This window comes from Protopterus annectens, chromosome 2.part1 (genome assembly GCF_019279795.1).
Source record: "Protopterus annectens isolate FY-2018-M chromosome 2.part1, PAN1.0, whole genome shotgun sequence".
Lineage (NCBI taxonomy): Eukaryota > Metazoa > Chordata > Ceratodontiformes > Protopteridae > Protopterus > Protopterus annectens.
Window position 1 is genome coordinate 465,434,069 of NC_056729.1, and position 18,013 is coordinate 465,452,081.

Here is an 18,013-nt window from a genome sequence, read left to right on the forward strand (position 1 = left end):
AGTGTGAGTGTGTAAGTGTTGATAGTGGTGGTGTTTGTACGTATGTGGTGTGTGTTTGTGCAAGGGGAATATAGAGTATGTAGTGGTGGGTTTAGTGTGTTTGTCTTTTTAGTGCGACCTCAGAGTTAGTATATATAAGTAGCAGGGGGTGTGGGGAGTGCAGCCCCCATATGGGGGGTGCAGGGGGGATTGCCCTCCTGCTTATATGTAGAGTAGTTGTGTGTAGTGTCTGTGTGTGTTTTGTTGGTTTGTTGTAGTGTGGGGAGGAAGGTGTATGTATGTTTGTGTAATTAAAGACAGCAAAACAGGAGGGCGATGCCTGGAGAAAGTTAACCACTGGAGTACAACAAGTGAAAATAAGCAAAATCTCTTCCAAGTAGTCCAAGGCAGATGTAAGTTTTAATGACAGAATAAAATACAGATAAGCACTTTCGCGGTAAGCTTCATCAGATCTAAAATGCATTTCAAAACTACAATCTTAAAAGTGCAAAAGCAGCTACAATTAAATCAGAACAAAGTGCATCTAGTGTTGTTAGCTGCCATAGTAACTACACAAATACATGTTTAAAGCTACAAACACTATATATCACATAAAACCATATATTGTGTGCAAAATCAAAATAGATGTAAGTATAAGTGCCTCAAAAAGCACATATATGTATTAAAAAATGTGTAGATACTAAATAAAATATATCTAATAAAACTAACATAGCAAGGAATTGTACATACATCTTATTTCTTTTTCAAAGGTCTTGCTCTTAGGGTAGGTTGGATAGTTATGCTATCATTCAACCCAAGGTAGTAGTGTGCTTGTAGTAAGAAAATCCACTTAAGTTCTGCCTGATAAGTTCTTTTCACAAGGTCTCCCTTATTGATGTTATCATATATTAATTCTAGTACTACAAACCTGAAAGAATGTTCCATATCAATATGTATCATATGTTTTGCCAGTGCACTATAGCTCATACCCCTATGTGCACAATATAAATGATCACAAATGCACTCTCATAGGCACCTGTTTGTTTTGCCTACATAAAACGAACAACAACCATTACATAATGCAAGGTACACTAGATCCTTAGAATTGCAATCAGCTGAGGGTAGATGTGAAAACTCCCTGTTACTGTTGCGATGTGTAAAAGACCCAGACACATCAATATACGTACAATAAGAACAACTATTGCATCTCCTCATCCCATAACTAGATGTGGTCATATTTAGTTGGTTGGTTGATTTAGGCAGCATAACTTATGTTTTAATGATTTCTTGTTCTTGTATCCAAAAGATGGTTTATCACCAACAGTCCTGTGTATGTCCTGATCTGTGTGTAATAGTGTCCAGTGTTTGTAAATAATGTCTCTAATTTTCTTATCACTAGAGTATGTTAATGCAAAAGAGATCGTACTTCCTTGGTCATTCCTATTGTAATTGGGTGTCATATCATCACATCCAGGTGGTGTTGAAAAATATGGTCTCCCAATATTTACCCTATCAGCCTTAACAGTATCATATATTCTATCAATCACTTTGGCACCGTAGCCCCTAAAAATGAAATAAGTTTTTATTTTCAAGAGCGCTTTCTCAAAGTCCTCATTCCTATTATGCAAACAGCTGGTATGCAGGCCTTGGCCTTTCAATGTGTTTTTGAAAATATGTCGTGGATGCATACTCTTTCGATGTACATAGGTGGGCCTATAACATTCTTTCCTGTATAGCTGAGTGTAGAAAGTACCATCTGCATTCATGTGCACTGTGATGTCTAAAAAATTAATAGATGTATCAAAAAATACATGAGAAAATTTAAGGAATCTGGTGCTTGAGTTCAACATAAAAACATACCGTTGTAATTCAGTGGGGGAACCCCTCCAGAGAAGGAAGAGGTTATCGATAAAACGACAGTAAAATAATGCATATTGCTGATGTATGTCAAATTTGTACATAATGTCCTCTTCCCTAGCTACCATGACTAAATTGGCGTAGCCATTGGCACACGAAGTGCCCATGGTCACACCAGAAATCTGAAGGTAGTAATGGTCATCAAATGTGTATATGTTAAAGTCAAGAACCATCTCCAATAATAAACAGAAAATCTGTGTGTGTTTCATCATATATACCACTCTTCAAAAGTACTCGCTTGACCATTTGTATTCCCTCCATGTTTGGTATGCATGTAAAAAGGAAATTTATATCTAAGGTGACCAAATAACCTGGTACACAATCCATTTTTTCATCAACAAAGTTGTAAAATTCTTGTAAAAAGTGTTTATCAACACTGAAGTGCACATGGCAAGAACTAGTTTCAATTGTTTATCAAGATAAATAGAGAGGGGCTCTGTTGCCCACCCTGCTCCAGCTACTATGGGTCGAAAAGGGGGGGTTCAAGGGATCCTGGTGGACCTTAGACAGTCCATTAAGGGATGGTACCCTGGGATATTCAACTATAAAATAACTAAGCAAGTCCTTATCAAGTGTATTACTCAGAAAATAGTCCCTTAATGTTCTGATAATCTCTTCTTGCATACTTACTACCTCAGTATATTCAGTTTTGTTTATATACATTAGCATCAGACAACATAGCTAACATGTTTCTAAAATAATAAACTCTGTCCATTATCACAATTAAGCCACCCTTGTCGGCTGGCCTAATAACAATACTATCCTTGTGTTCTAGGTCATAAAGCACTTGTTCTCATTTAGATAAATTTACAAAACCTTTCCATCGATTAGAATTGTTTAACAGTGTATAAATGTCATTCTCACATTCTTTGACAAATATATCCAAAACTGGATGCTGAGGAGGTGTAAAACTACTTGGTTTCCTAAACATAAAACTACTACCACTAACTTAAGAGTTGCTATACAGTAACTTTAAAGATACATTTCTAGCAAATGTCCTTAATTCAGTTAATGTGTCTGCTATGTTAGCAGGCTGTACAGGAATAAAAGATAAACGTTTATTCAGCACTTCCTCTTCTGCAGGAGAAAGTACTGTTGCTGAAATGTTCCAAATTAAATTTAACTTTGTCACCTGTTTCCACATACTGGTTAGAGTATTTGTGGTTCCTTCTTGGGTTTGTGCCCTCCATTTGTTCCTTTGCCTGTGGTGTGTTCCCTCGATGGATTGTTTCCTGTTCTGTCAAAAAGGGAGCGGAAAATTGGAAAACGACTCTCACTACGGCTTCAGGTTCAATGTTTATTCCCTCCTGTGGTGTATTGTATACTGAGTGTTGCTCCATAGTAATGGTGTCAGCTACCAAAACAGACGTGTCTACTGTTGAGGACATCTGCATCATCATCGTCAAGGGGTGTGGTTCCGATTGCCTTGCTTCGCTATTCCTGGTTGTATTCATTTGCTCAGTATTTAAGTTATCGGTGGAACTTCCTCCCTGTTGTGTCGGCCACGTAACACAAAATTGTTAGCAAAGTAATTTAAATCTCTGAAAAGCTTCTTTTTCTTCTGTGCAAGAAGCTTCCATTCATAAATACATACAGGGAAGTTTTAGGTGTAGGTTAGGGTAGGTAGGAGTGTGTGTATGTAAGTGTTGAGAGTGGTTGTGTTTGTACGTATGTGGTGTGTGTTTGTGCAAGGGGAATATAGAGTATGAAGTGGTGGGTTTAGTGTGTTTGTCTTTTTAGTGCAACCTCGGAGTTAGTATATATATAAGTAGCAGGAGGGTGTGGGGGGGTGCAGCCCCCAATGGGGGGGTGCAGGGGGGATTGCCCTCCTGCTTATATGTAGGGTAGGTGTGTGTATTTGTGTTGTTGTGTTTGTGTGTTTTTTGTTGGTTTGTTGTAGTGTGGGGAGGAAGGTGTATGTATGTTTGTGTGGTGGAGGGTGTATTTAAAAGTTGCAATTTTGAATTTCGCGCTTTTGGGGTTTTGATATTGTGAATGTTCGGCTTTATAGTCTTGAGATACTGAAGTTCGAGATTTCAGTATTTCGTGATTATAAAGTGAATCCCAGATACTATAAATTTAACCTGTGCTTATATGGGGGTGTCTGTATTTATTTTCTTCACTGTCAGATACAACTAAACCAAAAAGTAAAAAGGTCACACAGACAAACCAATTAGTAAAAACTACAAGAAATACCTAGCCAAGCTAGAGTTTTCACTATGTGAGGCCTTAAACCTCCTGTAATAGTAGCCCATGGGATATATGCAAATGACCCCTAATGGACATCAAGTGTTTCAGCTATATGGCTTCTGGATGTCATTGACTTCTTCCGTTTTTAAGTCTTTATGGATAGATTCAGGCCAGTAAAGCAAAATCCAGCTAGCTGTTAACATACACATTTTGGCCTTCTTATGACCTTGTCACTACAGTATAAGTGGACTGTTTGGATATACTCTAGAAACACTAGGCAATATAATGCACTTTTTAGCAATGAGTTTAATCTGTGAGATAGTAATCTGTGAGATAGGCACCAGTCATTTGTCATGTTGCACCCTTTTGCAGCATGTGTTATTGGGGGAATCTATGATAGCTCTCAGTTTGCAGTTGTCTGCATACTTGGTGAACCAGAGGCCCTTGACGTTAGCCTTGACCTCTGAGAACTACGTATATGTAGTTCATAGGTGTATAGGTTTTTACTAAGCTTGCAGCCAAAAGAGACCATCAAGAAGCTCAGTCATATCTCACAGTAGTGGTGGAAACTAGCAGTGTCCCCAATTAAGTAGACTTTCTCCACATATTCCTGGTGAAAATTTGCAATCACCCATCCAGTCATCCAGACTGTTTTTAAAGGCTGCTAGGGAAGTACTTAGCTTAAAAGCTAAGGGCAGCCTATTCCACAAGTTAGGGATATGTTGGGTTAGGTATTTGTCATGCAAACCTGTCTTGTTGATGTGATAGTGTAGGTTTAGTTCTCTGGAATGGATCTTTGCTTTACCACTTGTTCTATTTAGGTGAAAAAGTTCAAAGAATGCTGAATCATTCATAGCATGGAAAGCTAAGCAGAAATCACCCCTCAGGATTCCGTATGACCCTGAGTAGAGCAATAGAGCTTTTAGTCCATCGGAGTAACTAAGTGTATTGAGACCTGAGATCATGTTGGTGATGAAATTGAAGGTCTGTCAAAATGGTTTAGGCAGCTGGTGAGGTACATGCCAAAGAGTGCATTATATTCAATGATGGGCCTAGAAAAGGATGAATAAAGTGGGATTATAACTTATTTTAACCTTGAATAGATGTGATGAAGGATGGGTTGTGCAAAGTGGAAGACTTTACTAACCAACACATAGACATAATGGGCAAAGAACAGTCTGTTATCAATATATGCATACAGAACCCCGATGATGCAATGTCATATTTAAGTGAAATATTGTTTACACGGTAAGCAGTGGAGATGTTAGATTTACCAAAGGAAGCTATGCTGCATTTCTTGGTGTTAAGGGTAAGACCATAATTAAGACTTCAAGCATTTGTTTGGTCAAGCCTTTTATGGAGAATCTGAGTATCACAATGGGTTTTGATAACCACCCCAGTTTGTCATCATTAGCAAACTTGGTTAGCCAAAGTCCCTTGTTATTGGCTTTCATGTCACAGAAAATATATACCAAAGAAGAGAGTTGGAGTATAATCCAGGCTTGTTCTTCATATAATTTGTCCAACAATTAACTCTATGTAAAATTAGTTGCACAGTAATTTCTTTATATCTCTTCATTGGCCTCAGAAAAAAAAATAGAAAGGACATCATACAGAGATCTGATATAATAATACTTAACATATAAAAGGTTTGCAGAACAACCAAAGCATTGCTAAAGCACATTACAGATGCAGTGGAACACATCTGCAGCACAGTTTCATATTAATTATTTATTTTTTTATTTTATATTTCTTTACCAGGAAGATCCGACTGGGCTAGAAACCCGTTTTCAGCGGAGGCCTGGGGAGAAAAGTTCCATTACAGTTTACAAGATCACAAGCAGAAAATTGAAAGATCACAAACATAACCAAGCTGTTACAGCTCAGGTAGAAATTGTCCAAACATAACATGACTGATTACAACATAGGTTATTCTAAAATTGTAGTTACATAGCATAAATAAATAACAAGCATAACTAAGTTGTTTCATCCTAGGTAGAAATTGTCAAACATAATATGACTGATTACAATATAGACTATTTTGCTTTATTAGTTGTACAAAACACAAATTGAATAGTAAGTAAGGAGATCACATAGGCAAGTTCTATCCTTGTAGATGCAACTTATCTCATATATACTATGAAAAAAAAAATAAATAAATAAAAATTTTATGACTATGTATTATTTTAGACTACGGTATGATATTATAAATTGCATATTGCAATTATTTGTTTTGTTTTGATATGTGTATCTTCTATGTATTTTTTCTGTATTCCCCTTACTTGTTATAACCTTTGGAGCTTTTCTCCCCGGGCCTCCACTGAAAATGGACATATATCCAGCTGGACTAGCCCGGTCAACAAATGTAAAATAAAATAAAATAAAAATAAAGTTACCCAGGTGTTTCAGTAAACCAAGATAAATAGAGATAATGATAGAGGATATGATGTAGAGAGAGAGAGAGAGAGAAGAAAGGATGTAGAGAGAGAGAGAGAGAGAGAAGAAAGAGAAAGCAGCTAGGATGGTGGGGGGGGGGGGGTGAGCATGGCCAGATCATCCAGGGAAGTGTTAGTAGTGTTGAGTGTATGCTGGGGTAAGGTGTTCCAGGTTTTTGCTATTTGGTTAGAGAACAGAGTCTTTAGTGACATATGGCAGAAGCTTATTGGATGGCCTTTGATTGAGTAAGGTTGAACTCATTTTTTAAGGGAAGGACAGTTGTCTGGATGGTGTATAATGGTATGAGCAATTGTGTAAGGTGGTTGAGTGACTGGAGATTTGGTAATTTGATCCATTTTAGTTGTTGGAGAGCAGAACAGCATTGTGATCTATTAGGGAGGTTAGTAGCAAATCTAGCTATTTTATGGTAGCAGGCCTCTAATTTGGTTAGGTCAGATTCTCTAAGGTTTGTGAAAATAGAAGAAGTATACAATATAGTGGATAGCAGATGTGTTCTGACAATAGACTGTCTGGTATTAGGAGTGAGGAAAGGTTTGGCTCTATATAGTGAGCCAAGTTTGATGGGGACCTTTTTTATGGCTAGGGCTGTGTGTTTATCAGATTTTAGTGAATTTTCGGTTGTGACTCCTAGTAACTTGGTATTGTCATCTGGTTCAGTTTTGGTGTTATTAGAAGAAAGGATGAAGAAAGAGAATGAAGGCTCTCGACTTTGAGAAAAGCACGAGTTTTGTCTTGTTAAGTATGAGTTGGTTTTCTGTAAGGTACTGTTGTATGTCTGTGAAGGCTTTTGGGTTCTGTCCAGGAGTTCATGGAATAAGGGGTCTGTGCAGATGAGAACGGCATCATCTGCATATTGTACAATTGTTGCCAGGCTGGATGCAGTACTGAGTTTATTGATGAAGATAATAAAATGTAGTGGCCTAAGAACTGAGCCATGTGGGACACCTACTGACACAGGTAGCAGGACAGAGATTTCATTTTGCCACTTCACTGCTTGTTGGTGTTCAGACAAGTACCTAAGAAACAATGAGATGGCAGATTGGGAGAGATTTATGGTGGATAAATCATTGAGTAGTTTTTGATGTGATACTGTGTCAAAAGCCTTTGACATGTCGAGGAAGACGGATGTTATAAATTTGCCACTTTTTCTGTGCTGGTTGATTGAATCTGTGAAGCTTAAGGGGGCGGTTTTGGTGCTGTGTTTTGGTCTGAAACCATATTGAGAGCTGGACAGAAGGTTATTGTATAGCAGATGGGGTGGAGTTTTGAATGTATGCATTTTTTCTAACATTTTGGCTGGGGGGGTATGGCAATTGGTCTGCAGTTTGATAATTCTGTGGATGTGCCGCCTTTGTGCAAGGGGATGATATGGGAGATTTTCCAAAGTTTAGGGATATGTTGTTCAGAGATGGAATGGCTAATGAGTAGGGAGACTGGATATGAGATGGAGTCTGTTGCTATTTTGAGAAATTTGTTGGGCAGTAGATCTGCGGCAAGTGATGTGGGTTTAAGTTGCATTACGAGTTTTTTATGAAGCCGGTCTGAATGGGCCTAATAGAGAAAGAGTTGGGTTGAGGGTTAGAATTATTGAGAATGGATAGTGACGTGTTGTTTCTGTTATTTACTAGGCACATTATGGAGTTAAATTGGGTTGCTGTGTTCTCAGTGGTAATGAGGAGTTTGGGGTGGGAGTAGTGGATTGTCCTGGATTTAAGAGTTGTTTGTTGGCAGCCCAGAATTTCTGAGGGCTGTTTTGATGTTTTTGTTGGGGTAAGGTGTAGTAAGACGTTTTGTCATTCCGAATGTGTTTTTGGCTACATTTTAAAATATTAAAATTATGATATGGTGTAACTGTGGATGTTTTTTGCATAATGGAAATGTTTTGTAGAAATAAAAATACAGTTCTCAAACAGCAGATGGTTTAAAATAGTACAGAACTCAAAGCCATGTTAGGAAGAGTGAATATAAACAGCCCTAAATAAAAACTCATATTGCATGCCATATGCAGAGAGATTAGAAGCTGAAAAGGGAGAGAGTATTAAAAAAGAGAGTCTGAGAATCCGCGTAAGACCAGTATGAAAGACTGTTCATTACACTATCTGTAAAGAATGAACATTCAAAATGTCTCTTATGGTGTGTACATTACAAATTAATGATGAAATTGTTATGTCTGAAGTATTCATAAGCTACATTTTCACTGTGGTGAATAACAAAGACGATACAAAATGCAAGATCTTGAAGAATGTGCTTGCTGTGAAAACATACACATACACATCTGCTGAAAGACAAAGAAGCGGTATTTGATTTTTCTGCTTTGTTTGATGAGGGTGGTTAAAGAACAATACAAATGACTGGAATTCAGTAATATATTCGCTAAGATCAAGGTAAACATAACCATTTACATTTAAGCTGGCTGCATTCATAGGTAGGTACTAGGCTATTGGCCCAAGAGCCTAAGTAAGCTTAGCCAACAAGGCTTACGCCACCCACGAAAGTTATTTTCCTGTTCCCCTGTTGAGCAGAGCCACAGAAGTGATCCCCAGGGTGTATTTCCTATTTCCCATCCACTTATCAAGATTTTCTTGAAGAGTGCTAATGAGGAACTTTGCTTAACATAGATGGGTAGCTTGTTCCAGAGTATGGGAAGTGTCTGGGACAGGAATCTATCCCTCCAGAATGTCTGTTTTATTGTGGTGACAAGGTTTAGGTCCCTAGAGCGTGTAGCTCGGAGGGATTGGGATTTCTTTAGGTGTAGTATGTCCAACAGCTCTGGGTTTGACATAGCTTTATATGTTAGGCAAAGATCACCTCGGAGTAGGCGATATGCTACGAGGTAAAGCTGGAGTTTTTTGAGACGGTCAGTGTAGGGTATGTGTTTGAGGCCAGTAATACTCTTTGTGAGGTACTTCTGTGACCTTTCCAGCTGCTGCAGATGTCTTGTGAGGTACATTCCAAAAGGGGCATTGTACTACATAATGGGTCTAATGAACGTCGAGTAGAGGGGAACAGTGACCTCTTTTTTCCTAGATGAGAACCCTTTTGTGATGAGGGTGTGCCATATAGAAGGATTTCCTGACTACTGTGGTGATGTGATTATCAAAGGAGAAATTACTGTCCACCTGGGTCCCTAGGTCTCTTGTCACACATTCGGCGTTAAGTAGACTGCCGCCTATGTGGTAGTTCATGGGTACAGAGTTTTTACCAAAGGGGATGACAGTGCACTTTTTGGCATTGAGCTTGAGGCCATGGCTCTGACACCAGGCATCTGTCTCAGTGAGGCCCTTCTGTAGGATGTCCACTTCATTTGGGGACTCAACTATGGCTCCTAGTTTGCAGTCATCTGCAAACTTCATTAACCAAAGGCCTTCTGTGTTAGCTTGTACTTCAGAGAAGTAGATTCCAAACAGGCGAGGTCCCAGGACTGAACCCTGTGGTATTCCACTTGTCACTGGTATGAAGTCAGCTTTGGAGTCTGCAACTTTTACAGTGTGGGTTCTGTCAGTGAGCCAATTGGCAACCCATCTTGTGATGTAGGGATTTATACCTAGTTTAGTGAGTTTATCTATAATTCCAGAATGGGGGATGGTGTCGAAAGCCTTGGCGAGGTCAAGATAGGCTGTGTGAACCACCTTACCCTCGTTTACAGCTTTGGTGACTGCCTCAAAGAAGTTGATCAGGTTTAGGAGGCATGATTTGCCTTTCACAAACCTGAACTGGATGGGGTCCAGAGATTGGAGGTTACCAATGTCATTGTTTATGAGTTCCATGATGATACATTCCATTGCCTTACAGACCAGACTCGTCAGGCTAATAGGGCGATAGTTCCTGGGATCAGTGGTGGCTCCCCCTTTGTGGCTTGTGATAACTGTTGCTGTGCTCCATTCATTGAGCACAAAGCCTGATGTGAGACTATGATTGAACATGGTGCTTAGGTGAGGAGCCAGTTCGTTCTGAAGTTCATGTAAAACGCAGCCTGGGATGTTGTCTGGTCCCATGGATGCTGTGTTTTTGGCTTTGGAGAGTGCAGCTGTTACCTGCATATTTGTGATTACAGGGACACTGCATTCTTCCTGTATAGTTATGGGCCCTTTACGGGGTGAGAGGGGGGTAAAGTTAGCACTGAACCTATCTGCCAGGATGCTGGCAATATCAGTTGGTTCTGTAGTTTTTATGCCATTGTGCTGTAACTCAGAGCAGATCTGGGTGTCATTGAGATTCTTGACATAGCTATAGAATGCTTTGTGGTTGTCCCTAGAATCAGTGGCAATTTTGTTTGCATAGCTAGCTTTGGAGGATCTTATAAGGGATCTCACCTTCTTACTGAGGCTGACCAGGGAACTCCTCCACTCATGGGATTTTACTCTCTTTTGCAACAGTTTCTTCCTTCTGTAGGGTTTGTTTATGGCAGGAGACCACCATATTGGCTTCCTTTTTTTGGAGGATAGCATCTTAGTTCTGTTTGGGATAGCACAACCCATGCACTCGTGTAAGTGCTTATAGTGTGCATCTGTGTAGGATTCAGCAGTCGTAACTGTATTGTCCATCTGCATGGGTGTCATGAAGTTCGCCACCTCTGTCTTAAGAAGCATGAAGTTGGCTTTGGAAAAATTTTTTTCCGTGATTTCCTTAATGGGGGTGGGGGCAGGATGTGCATATCTGGGGTGATTAGCTTATGGTCAGATCTGACCAACGAGGAGTTGACGTCATGTGTGGAACACCAGTCACTCATGTTGGTAATGACTAGGTCTAGGATATTGTTGCCCCTGGTGGTGGTGTTGATAAGGTGATCCAGGGCATTGGAATTTATGAATTCCAGTAAGCGTTGAGCTAAGGAGTTGGTACATGAGTAGTTTTCCCAGTTAATGGTGGGGTAGTTGAAATCGCCCATTATTAGGGTATTTGGTTGAACCCTAATATTTTCCAGTATATTAAGAAAAGAGGAGTGGAAATCCTGCGGCATGGTGGGGGATCTGTAGCAAGCTAAAACTGGATTGCAATTTTGCCCAGAGTTAGTTGCGCTTGGATAACCTCAGATGCATTATGCTGAGCAACTAGCCTGGAGGTGTGGATATCCCTAATATTGCCTTTGGTGTTCCGGTCCAGGTTAGGTGGCCGAAAAGTGTGGTATGTGTTATAGCCTGGTAATGCAGGGGTGCTGTCTAGAGCCTTGAACCAGGTCTCAGTCACTGCACAGATATCCATGTGCTCCATTGTAAGGAATGCCTCTTGGGAGTGCATTTTGAGATTTAGACTTCTAGCATTGAGTAGCATTACCCTCAGTGTTTGCTTGCCTGTTCCTTTTATGGTGGTGAATTTGTCATTTGAACCTTGCCTAAAAAAGGCACTATAGGGGAAGCAGGAGCCTTAGCCTGTATTTGGAATCTCAGGGGTGACAGGTGCAGACTATCTCTGGCAAAGCATCATGGTCTGTCGACCATGTCATCCCAGGCAGACAGATACTGGATCCCCTTAGAATGACACCAGAAGCTTAGCCATTTGTTGAAGTCAATCATTTTGTCCTTGTACTGGGGTATCATTCTGGGTGATGGCAGGATGCTACTCAGGGCTAGGGTCATACCTGCCTGGGCTACAAGATCAGAGAGCTCTTCCATGTGTCTTTTCATGTAGTCTAGGGAGGTATGTCTCAGGTCATTCACGCCAACATGGACAATGACAGAGTCATATTTGTAACTTGTTGTGGAGTGACCTGAGTGCATGGGTTATGTGGCGAATCCTGGAACCCAACAGGCAGCTAACAGTAACCTTCTCCTTGTTTAGCCTGGTGAGTGGAACATCAGTGTGCCTGACTATAGAGTCACCTATGACTAGTGTATTGAGTACGTTGTTTTGCCTTATTGGCTGTGGTTGAGTGGCACACTGAGTATGTGGGCTATGTGTCATTTGAGATGTGTTGGTGAGGTGGAGTTTGCTTGCATTTCTGCTTTGGAGGTCTCTGTTGCTTGAGCAGATTATTATTGAGAGCCTCCACAATTTTTTTTGTGTTTCTATGTAATGTAGGTTTAGTTGGGCTATGTGATGAGTGTGGTGTGGTGCAAGTGTTTACCTTCTCCTCTTGACTGTCAAGTTCAGTCTTGGTTGGAGAGAGCTTTACCTCCAGTTTGGTTAGATAAGTGCATCTCTCACAGGTTGTAGTGTTGGGTGGTAAGAGGAGAGGGTTGTCTGTGTACATGAGGCAATTGCTACAATGCCCCAAGATGCCCAGATTCATCAGATAGACAGGAGAGAACACTGGGAGCTGATCCTTGGAAATGCCTGAATAAAAAACTATTTTCCTCTAGACAAGACGGGAAAGTGAGTATAAAAGCTATTTTCTCTAAGCAACTGAGGAAAGTAAGTACAAGAACTGTTTTCCTCTAGGTAAAGAGGAAGGTTGAGTGCTGCAGTAATTTGTAGCTTATTTAGTGCTAGCAACAAGTTCTGAACAAGTGCTGAGCACGAATAAGCAAATTCAAGTGCTAAAACTAAGAATCGGTACCTGGATCTTGTGGTAGATGGGTTGCCTAGTGCTTATCACTCTCACTGATAAGCTAGAATACTTCCCTCCAACACAGAAAGGCTTGGGGGCTCAGAAGCTTACAAACAGTCCTGGATACAGCAAATCTGTATCTGGACTTGACTAGTTACAGGAAAGGTAGGAAACAAGTGCAAACATGAGCTTTTAAACCAGAAAGTTGAAAGAGATGGAAAAACTGCCCAAAAGGCCAATAAACTACAATTTCTGGGCCAGACACCACTCTTGTGGTAGATAGGCTTCCTACTGCTTAGCACTCCCACTGATAAGCTAGAAGGCTTCTCTCCAACACAGAAAGGCGTGGGCGGGGGGGGGTGCTCAGAAGCTTACATGCAGTCCTGGATACAGCAAATCTGTATCTGGACTAGACTAGTTACATGAAAGGTGGGAAACAAGCTTAGAAAATTTTTTTTTTTTTTGGAAAGCAGAAAGGGAGAAAGGTGAAACAGAAGATAATTCAAAATTAAGGACCTAAGTGGCTTGCCCTTTACAAATGTTCTCTTTGTATTAGGTAGAGTGAGCTAGTGACACTAGACTGGAATAGAGCTGGGACAGAGCTGAACAGATGGGATTGGTAGGAGTGTCTGAAGTCAAAATATGATCTCATTGTACTCGGTTGAGTGAGCAAATGAGATAGACCCAGGAGGAGTGTTCAAACACAAATTTATAGGAGGGGCTGGCATTTCCAAACCCACCAAGATTAATACCAGAACAAGAACAGGGAGGGCAGGTGGAAAGCTAACTGCAGAGACAGAGAGAGAACACAGTATTCTATGAAACAATTAAATAGAAAAATAAATAATTACAGAGAGACACAAACACAATATTCAATGAAACAATTAAATAGACAGAAAAATGAAATTCAGTACAATCTTTAACACTGCAAGTTTGTACTTGCTAGTAATGCAGTTGATTGTAGGTATGTAACAGAAGCCAAACAGCACATGTATTGAGCAGTAATAAATTCAAAGATATGTGACTCACTTATAAATACAGAGAAACCCCCTAGGCTAAGAGTTTAACACTGAATATCAATGAAGTGAAACACAATAGCCCCCACTACTGCAGAGACAGAGAGAGACCACAGTATTTTATGAAACGAATAAATAGAAAATAAATAACTACAGAGAGACACAGACAACACTATTCAATGAAACAAATAGAAAAATGAAATGCAGTACAATCTTTAACACTGCAAGTTTGTACTTAACTCAGCTAGTAATGCAGTTGATTGTAAATATGTAGCAGAAGCCAAACAACACATGTATTGAGCAGTAATAAATTCAAAGATATGTTACTTACTTATAAATACAGAGAAACCCTCTAGGCTAAGAGTTTAACACTGAATATCAATGAAGTGAAACACAATCCTCCCCCCATACTGCAGAGACAGAGATAGACTACAGTATTCTATGAAACAATTAAATAGAAAAATAAATAACTACAGAGAGACACAGACACAATATTCAATGAAACAAATAGAAAAATGAAATGCAGTACAATCTTTAACACTGCAAGTTTGTACTTAACTCAGCTAGTAATGTAGCTGATTGTAGGTATGTAGCAGAAGCCAAACAACACAGGTATTGTGCAGTTTTAAATTTAAAGATATGTGACTCACTTATAAATTCAGAGAAGCTCTCTAGGCTAAGAGTTTAACACTTAATATCAATGAAGTGGAACACAGTAGCCCCCACTACTGCAGAGACAGATAGAGACCACAGTATTCTATGAAACAAGTAAATAGAAAAATAACTACAGAGAGACACAGACACAATATTCAATGAAACAAATAGAAAAATGAAATGCAGTACAATCTTTAACACTGCAAGTTTGTACTTAGCTACTAATGCAGTTGTTTGTAGGTATGTAGCAGAAGCCAAACAACACAGGTACTGAGCATTAACAAGGGAACTGTTGTACAGCTACATGCAAATTACAGTGTACTTCAAAGATTCTAAAACGAAGTTCAGTTTTATGTACATGGAAATGCATGTAAAATAGAATTAACCCATCTGCTGCAAGAAAAAATATATTCAGTCATATAAATATTTTAGACTAGACATTGCCCATTTTTCCTATCATAAAACTGTATAAAGTCATACCTAATGCCCAAGAAGGAAAATTTGCTTGCTGTTAACTTATGTTAACTAGTCTTCAGTATTTGACATGACACATTCATGTAAGCAAATTGATTTAGAAGGAGGCTGTAGAAGGTATGCTGTTTGACATATAACATATTACCTTCTGAAGTATCCTTCAAACCTGCTTTTCAGAATTCAGTGAAGTGTTCTAGGGCTGAAATATCGCAGTTGATATGAATGATATTTTCTTAACAGACAGAACATTTGCTTGGTTTGGTCTTTGCTTTCACATGCTTAGAAAAATGTCTTGGGCTTAAAAAAAGCTAACTTCATACTGGCCTGGTTTATATTCAGTCAGTGAGAAAGCACAAACAATTGAACAGGCACCAAAACTGAATATTGTGACAAAATTAAAAGCTGCTTTATGATTACAACACTGTTCTAACAAGTTTTTACCAAAGCTTTTAACTGCATTTATTCCATCATGTATCTTGCTATGTCAAATGCTACTGGGCCTGAGATCAAGACAAAGCCGTGAAGTTTCAAAGCAAATGCTTTAGTCTTCTGATGTAATTTTTGTTGTTGTAGTGGTAGCAAATAGTTGATAATGTTGTACAATGCACCTCCATATGCTGTTTTGCCATACTTGCATATAATATGCAAGGTACGCATACTAGATTTGTGCAATGAACCTTGAAACCTGTAGAAAAATCTTTAAGGAAGGTTTGTGTGTGTGTGTGTGTGTGTGTGTGTGTGTGTGTGTGTGTGTGTGTGTGTGTGTGTGTGTGTGTGTGTGTGTGTGTGTGTGTACATGGTATTATGATTCCTCACCCTCATATCCTCTTTTCCTGCATATGTTTTGTAGGAAGTGTTTGAGATAAGTTCTTTCCTTACTGGGTTTTATTGAAAACATTTACATTGATGTTTCTCTGGCTAAAACAAATGATCCAGTTTAAGCTCCCTACCCCTGAACTCAGACAATTTTTCGCAAATGGGAGTTACTACCTAGCCCATTCAAATGAAAGATGATCCTTTAAAGCAATGAACCAACATTACCCAAGTCCTAAAATGATGAGTGTTTTTCCCACACTTTGAGTACAGTGTACAGACAACACATCATGCAGTAAATTGAACTGACTGTAAACACAGAGATGCTCTATCTTCATGTTCAGCAAACATCTAGCTATTGGCCCAAGTCAGTTTTCCTGATCTAGGTAAATGATAGCAGCACCTGGTAAACCCTAAGCACTTCAGTTCACCATGCTACTGTGTTGACCACTGCTGTCACTGGGGGTATTTAAATGCATGCAGATAAACCATTGCTGATTTGTTTTATTGTGATATTTTAAATGATATTGTGATATTTTAAATGATAGAAGTATTAACCTGTTGTTTTTCCTGTGTAGATGTTCTGTAGACCAGCATCACAAAAACATAAATGCCAGTGCAACAATAATTTGCCCAGAGTCAAACAGTAGAAATGGCTCTGCGATAAGAATACTTCAGATTTCTAAAGGAAAGGATTATGGTAAGTCCTGGATTTTTTAGTGTTTTATTATATTGTACAGAGTTGATAATGCAGTAGATGACTTTGGTAATGAGGCAGACTGATATGGATTAGAACACCCATGCTCATGTTACCTTCAGTTGTACTATTGTTCATTATGTAACCTCAGCTAGGAATTTAGTCAATGTGTCCGAACAATAGTGAGTGAGTTACAGAAATCTTGCTGGCTTTCCTTGCACTGCTGACATACCCGCATATTCAAAGGTCAATCATACAAGCCTGTCTAGTCTTAGAATGATAGTGCCAAGAGCCAGTTGTCCATGGATGCACTTGCTCTTCCTTACATATATGTCTAGCTGTTGGCTAAATGTTTTCTAGTGACTAAGAGATTTGTGTCGGACAATTTACTAGCATACATCTGAATGCTACCCGCTGAACTAAACCTGCAATGTAAACATACTCACAGTATGCCCCTCATTATAGGTTATAATGGTGGGCCAGCTGTGGTTTGATTCCTTTTTCTTACCTAAAAGATATGTGGTCCTTATAGGAAACCAGCTGTGTGCCATCTAACAGTAAAAGGACATAAAGTTACTCTCTTAATTGTTTGCAGTGAAACTTGCATAAGTCAGGCAGGGATACCCTCCTATAAATCATGATCTTTGCATCTGCACTGTCATCACCAATGGCATGAGTAGTCCGACTCCATTTCTATATTTCAGAAATGCTCCTTACTGAGACTAACTTTCCAGAATTTTTGGACAATGTATGTGGTAGTATAATTATTTTTTCCACTGATTATGTGATAAAGTACAGCTGAATGAGGCCATTGAAAATATTTTGTAAATAAATCATCCAGTCAAGCCAATAACATTTATGCCCCATTTAATCCAAGAAGAATTTGAAGACAACCCACATATCTGATTTGTTCATACAATACTTTTCTTTCTATTCTGTATAGAACAAGGCATACTTGTGTTTTGAAGTTCACAGTCTATTTTTGCAATACAGAAATTCCATTAATAAATTCCCGGTGTTTTCTTAACCATCTGTATGTGACATTTTGCTGATAGTGCATTAGCATATGTAGACATAATTTTAAAACTCTTATGTTACATTACAGATAACCAACACATTTAAATGAGGAAAATGCAGTTCCTTATCAGAAGATTATATGCTGAAAAGAGCAAATGTTAAAAAAAAACAAGCCAGGAACATTGAAAACCAGTAAAGTCAAATGTCATGTAACTTTTTTGTGCAGGATCTCTGCACAGTGTGGAATGGAGTTTTGCTCCTTTTTCCATGTAGTGCAATATGTTAGGGGGCGTAGGGAGGCTTACCCCCCAC

At 39.1% G+C, this 18,013-nt stretch overlaps 1 protein-coding gene across 3 annotated transcripts in view; it reads left to right on the top strand.

Annotated features, from left to right (window-relative positions):
* LOC122794105 (hedgehog interacting protein) overlaps positions 1–18,013 on the top strand; it is a 942,167-nt gene that overhangs the window by 622,163 nt on the left and 301,991 nt on the right. For all 3 annotated transcript variants that reach the window (XM_044062253.1, XM_044062252.1, XM_044062254.1), the window contains exon 8: positions 16,566–16,687. In XM_044062253.1, coding sequence (XP_043918188.1) covers positions 16,566–16,687 — 122 coding nt within the window. The remainder of the gene's footprint in view (positions 1–16,565; positions 16,688–18,013) is intronic.